The following is a 13,477-nucleotide window of genomic DNA, read 5'->3' as shown; positions in this document are numbered from 1 at the left end:
GAACAATACTTCTAGTTAATTTCATGTACCTGGAGTGGTAGTTGGAATATTTCTTCACTTTAAGATTTTTTTTTTTTTTTTTTTTTGAGACAGAGTCTCACTCTGTCACCCAGGCTGAAGTGCAATGGCATGATCTTGACTCATGGAAACCTCCACCTCCCAGGTTCAAGCGATTCTCTTGCCTCAGCCTCCCAAGTAGCTGGGATTACAGACACCTACCACCACACCCAGATAAGTGTTGTATTTTTAGAGAAGATGGGATTTCACCATGTTGGCCATGCTATCTCGAACTCCTGAGCTCAGGTGATCTGCCCACCTCAGCCTCCCCAAAGTGCTGGGATTATAGGCGTGAGCCACAGTGCCCGGCCCACTTTAAGATTTATGCAAGATTGGCTCAAACCCTTATTCCTGTGGAAAGGTCCACTGATTTCCCCCCAGATTTTTGCAGATATCTGCGTGGATGGTTACTTTTGACTCCCATTTCCTGCTGTTGTTGATAGCCCTCATTAAAACCATCACCTGGAGGTGAATAGACAGCTGAGACCTATCATTCCCAAAGAATTGTCATGGAGCCTAATAGTTCTATTGGATTCACCCCCTTACGTTAAGCCACCATTTCAGTGTTTTTAAAATAAGATGTATGTTGTCTAGTAGGGAGTATCTTACCCCCAAATTAGTTGATTGTTTCAGTAGGGCTTTTAATGGGTTCCAGAGAAAATGAGCAATCAGACAAGTTGATTTAGTGAAAGACAATCACTGAATAGGATGTGTATAGGGTTGTTTGGGAGCAAGAGTGAAATTGGTATGGAACAGAGAGGCCCCCAAGGCAAGCAGACATTTTTTTTTTTGGAAGGAGCAAGTGTTTGAGAGTCTGTGGCTTATTTTTCCTTTATGAGAGGGGAGTTTTAATACCATTTCCAAAATATGTAACCTGGTATTTTGTCCCCAGAAGTACTGTTGACATGTATGGAAGCAAAAAACTCTGTCACTCAGGCTAGAGGAGTGCAGTGGTGCCATCAAAGCTTACTGCAGCCTCTAATTCCCAGGCTCAAGAGATGTTTCTGCCTCAGCCACTGGAATAGCTGGGACTCTAAGTGCATACCACCATGCTTGGCTAGTTTTTTTGTTTTTTTTTTTAGAGACGGGATCTCGTTTTGTTGCCCAGGATGGTCTTGAACCTTTTTGAAGTGATTGTCTCGTCTCAGCTTCTTAAAATCCTGGGATTATAGGCATGGCCTATTTTAATGTTTTATAAGTTTTGTACTTTTGATGTTACTTCAAATATCTTTTTAAGTATCCTAAATATACTTATTTAAAAACTTTTTTGAGTAAATTTATCTATAAATTATTGATTTTATGTTGATAGACATTGTTCTCTATCATTAATAATGTTAAAATAAATAAACAAAACAAGTAACTCAATTAATGCTTACCACAGACCAGGGTTTGCTCCAACGCTAACTTGAATATTCATTCCTTTAATCCTCACAACAAACCTAGGAGGTAGGTACCATTATTGTTCCTGTTTTTCACAAGAGGAAATTGAGACACAGGGGAGTTGAGTAATTTGCCTACAGTAACACAGGCAGTGAGTAGTTGAGCTGAGATTGAACTCACACTGTCCAGAATCCATACTCTTAGTTATAATAGTGTACTGCCCTATAGCTTTCTGTTTCACAGCTACATGGCATTACTTTACATGGATGCATCATTATTTGTTAAACCATTTAACTTATTTCCAGTGTATTGTTCTTATAAACAATGAATATCTGTATACCTCTAATTTTGTGCACATGTATCTTTTGTAGAATGAATTCCTAAGAAACGGAATTGCTAAGTCAATGCTTAAGCCCATAATTAATTTTCTTACATATTACCAACTGTCCTCCAAAAAGATTGTACCAGTTTAGAATTTCACCAGCAGTACATGACAGGACCCATTTTCCTAACATTCTCACGGACACTGGGAATTACCAGGATGATTTTTAATATGTGCCAATCAGATGGGCAAAAAGAATGGTTTCTCACTGAGGTTTAAATTGCATTTCCCTAGTTATTCTTGAGATTTTTCCATTCATTCCTTCAACAATCAATTATTGAGTGCTTCATATTTGTAAGGGACAATTTCAGGTACTAGAAATGTCACAGTGAGGAAAAGTGACAGAGCCCCTGCTGTCATGGAGCTTATTCTAATGGGAGACATCAGCTACTCAGCTGAGCTGGTAGAGAGAGAGCTGAGTTGTCAGGTGTCAGAGGAGCCAATTATAGCAGCAAAACAAAAATGAAATACTTCAGCTTTTAATCTCTTACTACGATGGTATAATCAAAAGCCTAAAATGGGGGGAAGGGCAGACTCTGCCTGTTCCATTTCCCCACATAAAATGACCCCCAGTCGAGGGTCAGGTGAATCCGTGCAGACTTAGGGGGTCACCTTACTGTTGAAGAAGCCCCAGATGAAAGGCTCTAGCAGTTTTATGGACCTGGGGGTGGAGGAATCCAAGGATGGGGAGAATTCACAGAGGAAAATGAGGTGAGAGGGCTAGGAGTGGAAAAGTACAAGGTACTGAGTTAGCATGGGGAACAGTGTCTTTAGGGCTAGGAGTGGAAAAAATACTAGGTACTGAGTCAGAGTGGGGAAAAGTGTCTTCTCCGTGATGAGGAGGCTTCAGCGGAGGTGCCTGAAGACCTCACCCCAGAGCCTCAGATAAAGTGACCTAAGAATGAGGGTGCCTGGGCTAAAATTGCAAGTATTTGAAAAAGCATGACCGGCGGGAGGCCTGAGATCTTGATTGCACCCCCCTTCAGAGACTGCCATGCACTGACTGTGCACCAAATCTGGTGTAGAAAGGGCACCTTCCTCAGCAAAGCTTATCAGATTAAGTCTCTTTAATTGCCTGTGGTCAGGTCTGAAAAATCACACATAGATTTTTAATCAGAACCCAGACCTCTCAGGAGAGACAGACAATAACCAAACATACCATGTCATGTCATGTCATGATAAGTACCACAATAAAAAATAAGTCAGCATGAGCGATAGAATGCCAAGGACGCTATCTTCAATAGAATGGTCAGAAAAATCTCCCTGGGAGGTAGCATTTAATGAAAGACCTAAATGAAGTGAAGGAGTAGCTGTGAGGCTGTCTGGAGGAAGAACCTTCCAGACAGAGGGAACAACATGAGAAGAGGACTTGAGACACAGCGTGTGATCTTTTGGAGGAATGGCAAGGGAGGCAGTGTGGCTGGGGCAGAGTAAGTGGGGGAAAGAGGCCTGATAGGTACTGGGGACCCAATTACATGAGGTCTTGTAAGGCCAGGGGAAGGACTTTGGATGTAGTTCTCAGTGTGAGGGGAAGGGATCTGGATATAATTTTCAGTTTGGTGGGAAGGCATCAGAGGCTTCTGAACAGGAGGATTATGTGATTGGAGCTGTATTTTTAAGGGATCATTTTGGCTTGAGAAACTAGACTCGGGGACAAGGATGGAGCAGGAAGATGAGTTAGGAGACAATTACATTAGTCTCCTCCACCCTTTTCTTAACATATTGGAGTTCAGCTCTGGCTGTAGTAGTTCTAGATGTCCTCAGACACACTTGTGTAGAGCCTCTGTTGGGTATTTTGGGTATACAGATGATCCATCTTGGTTACACAGATGATTTAGATTATTGTAGACATAAGAGGCTTGTCTGGGAACCATTCCCAGACAGGGAAGCATTCCTTGAGATAGAGGAGAGGAAGGCTGAAGGGGAGGAACAGAGTACCTGTTGCAATCTAGATAGAGACATCCAGCAGGAAGTTGGATACAGGTATCTGAAACTCTAGTGAAAGTTATGGGTTGGCAATAAGCACCTGGATGCTATTAGCTTGTACTTGACAGTTGAATCCATGGGGCTAGAGGAGAAAAACCAGGGAAAGTATGGAGGATAAGACCAAGAACATGCACTCAAGGTTACCGAAATTAAAGAGTGATTTGAGAAAATTAAGGAGGAAAACAGAGATTGGGAAAGAATAGAGCATTTCAACGAGGAGAGATGCCAACACTGTTACATTTGACACAGCGGTCAAATGAGTTGAGGTCTGAAAAGAGCTCAAGACTTGGCCATGGTGTGAAGTCAGCAACAATCTTTGTCAGGGCATTTCAGTAGAGAGGTGGGGATGCGAGGTTGGGAGTGAAGGCGGCAATTGCTGCTTACTCTTTCAGGGAGTTTGACTCCAAGGGAAAGAGAAACTAAAAGCAGCAGCAGAGGGTTTGTGTTTGAAGTAACGGTGGTGAACCAGGCAAACAGCCTGGAGGCCGAGTGAAGTGAGACTGGACACTGCAGATTTGGAATGTCACCAGTCTGCACAACTGAATAGTTTCCTCTAGAACTGCTCAATTGCCCAGTTGTAAGAACAGATATGTAGACCAAAAGTAGAGTGTCCCCAGGGTAAATTTTATAGAGACAAAGGGGTGTGTTTATTGAAGTTGTGGCAAGGAATAATTACAAAGATATACTATTGTTGCATTGTCCAATATAATAACCACTAGCCATATGTAACTACTTAAATTTCAATTAATTAAAATTAAATAAGATTAAAAATTCAGCTTCTCAATCATACTAGCTACGTATCAATTGCTCAATAGCCACAAGGGCTGGTGGCTATCATATTGTTCAGCACAGAGACAGAGCATTTCCATTATTACTAAGAGCTCTTGTGGAAAACACTGCACTACAGGGTCTGGATAAAGTTGAGGTGTTGATGAAGTTGAACAACAGATGTAGAAGGAGTAAGCAAGAGCAAAACCTGGATGAATAGGAGGTTGTGGACAGAGATTAGCATATTGAGATTAAGATTCTAGGGACTGAGCTGCTCCAGGTGAAAAGATTCAGGGTTATGTCATAAGAGGGTGGGGGGCAACTGCTGAAATAGTCTGTGGGTGAAGACCTGTGGAGTTGACAAGATCAAACAAATTTGAGGCAAGTTTGTTAGACTCATTCATAAAGAGGTCACCTAAATTGTTAGCAAGACCTTGCATCTAATGCCAAAATCCTCATTGAGCAAGGTGGTAGTGATTTAGTAGCTAAAAGCAATGAGGGAGTCAAACGCCTCAAAAGGGAAGGGTGTTGCTCAAAGGCCCCATGAAGTGTGATAAAACAAACAGTAGCTGGGGCAGGAGCAAGTGGCTTCCTTTGGGTGAAGCCAGATTTCACTGAAATAATAACCTCAGGGGAAACAGTCAATGAAGTGGTTAAAGTTGTGGAAAAGTTTCCTTGTAGTAATTAATGGAATGAGGCGTCCAAAGGGCCAAGTAAAACTTTGGAGGAAGTTTAGTAAAAGAAGGAAACTTTTTTAGTACAGATAAGCATAGCAACATAAAGAAGAGATCATTCTTAAATATATAAGGTATGCATTTGGGGATAGTAGCCAGGGAAGACTGAAGTCCCAGTGGGGTGAGAGACTTCGTAAGGTTAGCAAATTACAGTTTTTGAGTGGCATTCCAACAGTAGAGTATATTGCTCAGGAAGTCCTTAATTATCCTTTGAAACAAATTCCTTCAGCTGATTACAAAGGCATCTAACTGAATTGAGTGACTTGTTCCTGACATCATAGCAACCCGTAACTAGACTTCAACCATTCCTCTACCCAAGTGCTGGGGAAGGGAGAGATTCTCAATGCTTACCCACCTATGGAGTCCCAGTAAGTCCAGTTGCTAGGTGGCTTGAGGTCTGGGGTCATAAAATGGAAGGCCTAACACCATTTGGTGATCACAGACCTTGAGCCAAACATTCCCCATTTAGTCAGAGAAAGGATTAGCAGCATCCCCATGCCTAACTGTGTGTGAGATCATGGAAGCCAGTGGTTGGTGAGGTGCTATGGAGTATAAATTGCAAAATACTTTCAGTTCCACTCAGAATGGATTTCAGAGTGATTTCCACCCCACGGGGAGGAGAGGGAGTCTGGGGAGGGAGGGATGGAAAAAATTATTTCCTGTCATTTTCTGTGATCCACTCTGGAGACAGAGGCAGAGATTCTCTACAGCAGCTGCTCAAACTTTAGCTCTTGTTAAAATGGAGGTTCTGAATCAGTAGGTCTTGGGTGGGGCCAGAGATTCTGTGTTTCAGACCAGCCCACAGGTGACGTGAATCTCATTGGTCTGTACATCACACTTTCAGTTGCTAGGTGAAGAAGGGAGCACTTGATAAGTGGAAGAGAAAGTCGTTGTAATCTTTGGGAAGAGGGGCTTGGGTCAGCGGAGTTAGACTGGTCTGTGAGTGGAGAGAATGGATGGAAGGAAAGAAGATACTGTGAGGCTCTACAGAAAAAAAAATGTAAATCAGGAAGACAGAAGCAGCTAAAGATGAAGTCATTTCCAGGCCCAGAAGGCACAACTAACAGCTGAGTAATAACATAACATTGACTGTTAACTGGCAGAATTTTTAACTGTGTGTTTAGTTTCTCCATCAGGTCATCTGTCAATTAACAGTCAATGTTATGGTTTTAGAGTAAAACCAGACAGTGCTAAAAGCTTTTACAGTAGGTGGCACTCTTGCATTACATTAAGAGCTCAACAAAGAAGACGCAGAAGCCTCAGGTTTGCCTTGTAAGGTGATTAATAAACACACTAAATCTTCCTTAGGTCTCCCTTTCACTGTCAGGGTACCCATATAGATTTTCCCTCCTCCCTCCAATACAGGTACGCATCCTCTACAGGTGGTGCATTTTATACCTCAAGTACTTCATGGAGTCCTAGTGAGTGTAATGCAATAGGCAGTGATTCACATTTGTGCAAACTCCCACTGATGCCTGCTGTCTGCTTCCCTTAGAGTTCAAATCCACCACCAACCCCTTGATTATGTGTCCTCACTGGGCCATTCTGTACACAGTTTAGTTTGACAAGTGCATGTCACTGTTATTTGTCCCTCTTTCAGGAGAAAGCACATCAATTTAATTACTCCCCCACTAAGAACTCTTCAAATGAGACTCCTCTCCTCTCTCTCATCACCCATCTTCTCCATTTCCTCCTCAGTGTCAACATCCCTTCACATAAATCCTGAATGATGACATTTTATTTAGAACTTACACTAACTTCCTCTCCAAGGTGGCATCTAACTTAATATTAAGTAAGAAATAGCCTTCCCACTCTCCACCCCCATGCTTCTCATCCACCACTGCTTACTTTTTTTTTTTTTTTTTTTTTTTTTTTTTTTTTTTTTTTTTTTTTTTTTTTTTTTTTTTTTTGCCAAGTCTCGAGTAATTCTGTAACCTAGAAAAGGTCCTACACAAACCCTGTGTTCATTCACATTTAAGTAGTTGGGTGGCCCACATCCTTCCCACAAACCCCAAAGTGCCCTCAAGGACTAAAGCCTTTCTCTGAACTCCTCCAGATTGATCTCTATGGTTGTAAAATTGTCCAGGGTCAGTGCATCCTGGGAGCAGCAAGCCTGTGGTGCCTGGGGTTTCCCCAATACTCCCAAAGCACATCCTCACCTGCCCATTTATGATTCACTTCCAGCATTTCATTCATATGCCTTAAATGGTCATTGACCACCACAATCCCAAAACAACCATCAAATTTGCCCAGTTCTCTTTCTGATCTCTGAAAGAGCTTAGAGAGGTCACTGAAAATAAAGACCTTGGTTGACTATTGAAGTCATTTCTAAAGCATTTGACATCCTTGGAAATGCTGGCCATGGGAGCAGTAGTCATAGGGGAAATTCTGTAAAGGGAGCTATTTGAATTTCAAAGATGTTACTCAATGTGATTCCCCAACTAATTAAGTATAATAAAGGGGGGCTATAATTTATTGCCATTATCAGCAATCTTTTCACCATAGCAGACCAAGGAATATGTGGATAGGGAGGGGAGGGGAAAGCTTTTGGTGATGGTGTAGAAGTTATGGAACCTGTAACAGCTATGGTGATGAGAACTAAAATTCAGGTTATAGAAAGGTAACTGGTGGGTGAATGGGTTGTCTACCTCTGCTGGTTTTTCCCTGTCCTGCGATTTAAATTCACAGAACCACAGTACTAGAAAGACCCTTAGAACATTTAGTCAACCACTTCATTAATCAGATGAGGAAACTGAGGCTCATAAAGATTGCAGTTTGTACAAGGCCACACATTTAGTCAGCAGTGAAGCAAGGACAAAGACCTAATCTCCAGAGACCAAGCATGTGTGCACAGTTCCAGAGCTTAATATCTAATTCTTCAGCATGATTACTGATAAGGTAGTATCTGGGTATTGTATAAAGAGAAATGGAGGTTTTCTTCCTCTTTCCTCTAATTTCTCCCCCCCTAATCCTTAACCTTCCTTTTTAGGTGCTGCTCCCCTGAAGATTCAAGCTTATTTCAATGAGACTGCAGACCTGCCATGCCAGTTTGCAAACTCTCAAAACCGAAGCCTGAGTGAGCTAGTAGTATTTTGGCAGAACCAGGAAAACTTGGTTCTGAATGAGGTATACTTAGGCAAAGAGAAATTTGACAGCGTTCATTCCAAGTATATGGGCCGCACAAGTTTTGATCCGGAGAGTTGGACCCTGAGACTTCACAACCTTCAGATCAAGGACAAGGGCTTGTATCAATGTATCATCCATCACAAAAGGCCCACAGGAATGATCCGCATCCACCAGATGAATTCTGAACTGTCAGTGCTTGGTATGTGGTCAATGGTGTGTGTTCAGATTCTTAGCTTTCTGAGATGAGACTGCAGATGAGTTAGAGAAACATTGGAGGAGGACTTGAGCCCAGGGGAAAAAGGGGGTCTATAGAGAGAAGGCAGAGGACAGCCACTTCTGGGAAGTGCATTTGGGGAGTGTAGAGTCTGGGAGTAGGGAACTGAAAGTCTTTTGTACTTTTTATAGTCTGCTTCTGAAGGATCAGTAAAAATCTGCTTTGGGGAAAAAATAGAGCTAATTGAACAAAGATAATATGGCTAATTACCCATGGTAAAAACCATAGGTAATTTGGCCATTACAAAGTTTACATAACCATAAAGGCCTCAGATGTCTCACAATTCATTTTTTCCTTGGGTCCAAGATTTTTCACCTACCAAATCTTTACCTGGAGCTCCTAGCAAAGGGGACAGCTGGCACATTTGGGTTTTCCCTTCAGCCTCCTCTAGGTTGCTTATGAGTTGTTTGCTGCCACAACCATGAGCCTGGTAGACAGAAGGGAAAAAAGCCCAACAAACATAACCCACAAACTTACAAACCAGCTCCTCCACTTCACCAGACCTCAGAAGGCCTAAATGTCACTACAGATATTTTAGAAACTATCACACAGTAAAATTATTTTTTGTTTGTTTTGGTATACTGTCTACTGATTTTATAGATCATGTATAGATTAGGTAACCGCCACAAGACATAGAGCATTTCTATCACCCCAAAAATTTCCCTCAGGCTATCCCTTTATAGAGTCATACTCTGTCTGCACTCATAACCCTTGTTAGGCATCCTATAGTTTTGTCTTTTTGACAATGTCACATAAGTGGAGCCATACAGTATATAACCTTTTAAGACTGGCTTCTTGTGTTTAGCATGCCTTTGAGATTCACCCAGGTTGTTGCACATATCAAGCTTGTCCCTTTTTATCGCTGAGTAGCATTTTATTGTTTATCCATTCAACTCAGCAAAAGACATTGGGTTGTTTCTAGTTTGGGGCTCGTATGAATAGAGCTGCTGTAAACATTCATGTACAGGTTTTTGTGTGAACATAAGGTCTCAGTTCTCTAGAGGAAATACCCAGGTGTGGTATTACTGGATCCACGTTAATTTTTGATGAAACTTAGAAAGGCAGATCAACACCTATTCTAAAATCATAGAGTAAAACAGAAGCAAAAGTAAAAATAGAATGGACAGCTGCTCCCTTTGAACTCTGTGTGATTAAAACTAGGCTGCAGGGCTTTGGGAGCAGTTAACCAAGTGCTAAATCCATGTTTTCAAAATGTGGCCAGGTACCACTGGAAATGTTTTTGGTGGGACACAGATAGACAAGCATTTTGAAAAGCCATGTTGTATTTGTTTTAATGTATATTAGAAAAACTCTAACTTACACAACATGTGATTTCACAGATGTTGTTAATAAAGCTAAATAACAGTCTGGCAATTCACCTTCTACAGACCACATAAAGTCCAAGAAGAGTGCTCAAATAGTACACTGATACAGCAAAACTTATAAAGATGACACGCAAATGACAGACTTTTTAGTCAGAACACACTAAATTATAAATCAGTTTGTAGAACCTGCAAACTACCTAGTAACTATAAAAGAACAAGAGATTTTTTCTGACAGAAGGCACATGACACAGATCTAGGGGCTCCATGCCAGTGATCCTGAACAGCCAGAAAAGTGTGAATGGCAAACAAAGGCAAGAGAAACACTGTGTTTATTAAGATCATGTATTTTCCCTAAAATAGCTGGATTTGGCCTTCATCTTAGAGTATGTTATGAAGACACTTTGATGCTCATGCCAAAAATCAGTGTTCTGAATTTCAAATTCCAAAATGCCCACCCACTCACTTACCACAATCCTACGTGGGTTCCTGAAAGATATGACCCAGGGCGTCTCAGCACCATGAACTCTGTCAGTTCCTGGTGAGACTTCAGCTCAATCCCTTTCTGCTCTCTTAGTCTGGTGAGCTGGAATGTGTCCCATGGGACAACTGGGCCCTAAAGTCAGACCACTTCTCCTTCCAAAGACTTTACTCCCTGGAAATAGTGGCTTCATTGTAAATATTTGGGGACCCAATTATAGCCCTCCTGTCACTTAGCACCCCCTTGATTTGGATAAGCAGGAAATAAGCATGGCCCCAAACTCTGTTGTTGAAAAATAAACATGAAGTCATTAAGTGGCACTCACCTTGGGCCAAGGGCCACATTTTAGACTCCCTGAGGCTCCCAGGTGTGCCCCAATGAGCCCCAGATCAAGCACCCAGTTATTTGCTATTCCCTCCTGGATGCATCTAAACTTAGACTGATTTTTTTGTATCTCTCTTGTGCTTTCAGCTAACTTCAGTCAACCTGAAATAGTCCCAATATCTAATATAACAGAAAATGTGTACATAAATTTGACCTGCTCATCTATACACGGTTACCCAGAACCTAAGAAGATGAGTGTTTTGCTAAGAACCAAGAATTCAACTATCGAGTATGATGGTGTTATGCAGAAATCTCAAGATAATGTCACAGAACTGTACGACGTTTCCATCAGCTTGTCTGTTTCATTCCCTGATGTTACGAGCAACATGACCATCTTCTGTGTTCTGGAAACTGACAAGACACAGCTTTTATCCTCACCTTTCTCTATAGGTAAAGATGTTTTCCAAGATTATTTCTTTCAGCAGGTATTATACACAAATGCTTAAGGCAGATTATCCAACATCCCCGACTTGCTAGGAAACCTCCATCGGGGCCATGTTATGACGCTGTTAGGAAGGACCCAGATGGAGGGCTCCTGCTTCGCCTGAGTGATGCAGGGTCCAGGAGGCTATGAGCCTGTGCTGCACTTGAAGAAATAGGCTTTTAGCCCTGAAACTGACTCAATATCCTGGTTTACCTTTGGATGGAGGATTCTGAAGTTTTGATTAAAAAATGCAGGTTTCCTCCAGGCTAGAATTCTTTCTTTGATTAAAACACATACATGCGCTTGCACACACACACATCATGCATACATGCATACATACAAATGGTACTTATTGTGAGTGTAGAACCATTTGGGACATTATTGGTTGCAGGAGTGAAAACAAAAGATATGACACCCCCTCTGCCCTTGAGGACCTTCCAATGGAGTCATAACCCTGTAATGTGCACACATGAAAAAAGGGGTTTTTAAAAGGTTGAATTGGAATCCAAATTTCATTTCATGGAAATATGTGACTAGATTTAAAACAAAAGTGACTGGTAATGAGTTTTATGGGCATTCAGAGGTAGGCAAGTTCCCTGAGGGTCAGGGAATGGTTCCTAAAGGAAGGGGTACCTTGTAACACGTAAAATAAATTATTGGGGTTAATACATGTGGTGAGGAGGGGAGGGCATTCTGGATGACAGGTTCCCAAAACTATGGTGACTTCCTTAGCAGAAAAACCTTGAGACAGAATCTGGGCTCAGCAGGTGAGAGGACCACAATGGATCAGCTGTATCTGACATAAGGCAGGAGGTATGTCAAAGAAAGCCTTGGAGGCAGAAATGCTTGTGTGTTCGGAAGTATTCTTCAGGGACCAGTTCAGTGGAGGAAAGGACTGAAACTAAGCAGTAGGCACTAACAGGAGCCTGACATTTTAAAGTCCTGGTTTTACCCAGGAGGGCATGTGTCTATATTTGACTCCTCTTTTAAGGATCTGTAACTGCAAGATTCCCTCCTGGAATAAAGGTGGCCTGCACCTACCCTGTCCCATCACTGCCTGTGCTGACCTTGACCCCCCACATCTGCCTTCTTCTTTCCTTGACCCCTTCTCCAGCGATGACTCCTTGGCTTGCCCCCTCCAGTGACACCCATCCAACTCCTTGCTCCATTCCCTGGCTTTGTCACCTCCTTTCTCCCAGTGTCTTGTTGTTCAGGCATAACTTGGTCTGTGAACAGCCCCTGGGGCCAGTCCCCATGAACCAACTTTACAACTGGGCCAATCTCGTCTCCTGCTACTGACTTCTTTCTACTCAGACACTTCAGCCTCTGAGAGTGCAGTAAATGGTGGAGCCACACTCATCCTGTCCCAGTTGCTTCTCCTGTATCCTCTCTTGGCCAGATAGAAGCCTCTCCAAGCTATGCCTGGAGTTCAGTACCTCCTTCAATGCGTAGTTAGTTTGACTGGTGGCTATCTTGTGGCCACCAACATCACCATATACGACATGCCCCAGAGCCCTCTGTTACGGCTCCCATAGTCTACAAATTAACAGGGGCTTGCCACCAATACAACCTCATCATGGCTCACCTTCCTGCTGCTTCTCAACTACTGTTCTGCCAAAACTTCCACAGGTACCCCCATCTTCAGAAATGTTTCAGCTCTAGCTGCCTCAGGAAGATGGCGCTTGCCTGTCTGGGTTTCCCATTCTATCGCTTGATCAGAGATAGGTTAGACCCTGAGTCAAGGGGCCTTTTTTGCATGTTAAAAGGTAGCAGCCTCCAAGTTAGTAAGTATAACCCCACACCCCCTTTACTGGGAGTGCCAAACTGGCTCAAGTGGGATAGACTGAGACAGACTCAAAAGGGGTTAAATATGGCCTGCAATGTCCACAACTCCTTAACATCTCAGAAACAGGGCATGTGTCCACAAATTATAGCTAAGCTAATAGATCAGCTGGTCCTAGTTTTCCTGAAATTTGGAATTAGCTACCAGAACTGTTCCCAAAAATGTCTTTAAAGTGGGTGACTCAGTTCTAAGTTTTCCCCACAAAGCCTGTTTTCCAACTCCCCAGAAACTTAGGAGTTCTCATGTAAGGAAGTAGGTCCTGAAGGTGTGAAGTTTCCTCAAGGCATGAAGAAACATCAAAGGATTTTTAGTAGAT

At 42.3% G+C, this 13,477-nt stretch overlaps 1 protein-coding gene across 4 annotated transcripts in view; it reads left to right on the top strand.

The window, feature by feature from the left end:
- Positions 1-13,477, top strand: part of CD86 (CD86 molecule) — a 63,221-nt gene that overhangs the window by 36,931 nt on the left and 12,813 nt on the right. For all 4 annotated transcript variants that reach the window (XM_017891024.1, XM_017891028.1, XM_017891025.1 and 1 more), the window contains 2 exons: positions 8,297-8,632; positions 10,982-11,284. In XM_017891024.1, coding sequence (XP_017746513.1) covers positions 8,297-8,632; positions 10,982-11,284 — 639 coding nt within the window. The remainder of the gene's footprint in view (positions 1-8,296; positions 8,633-10,981; positions 11,285-13,477) is intronic.

Source organism: Rhinopithecus bieti, unplaced genomic scaffold (genome assembly GCF_001698545.2).
Source record: "Rhinopithecus bieti isolate Rb0 unplaced genomic scaffold, ASM169854v2 scaffold_759, whole genome shotgun sequence".
NCBI classification, from domain to species: Eukaryota; Metazoa; Chordata; class Mammalia; order Primates; family Cercopithecidae; genus Rhinopithecus; species Rhinopithecus bieti.
This window is presented reverse-complemented; position numbering and strand designations above follow the sequence as displayed.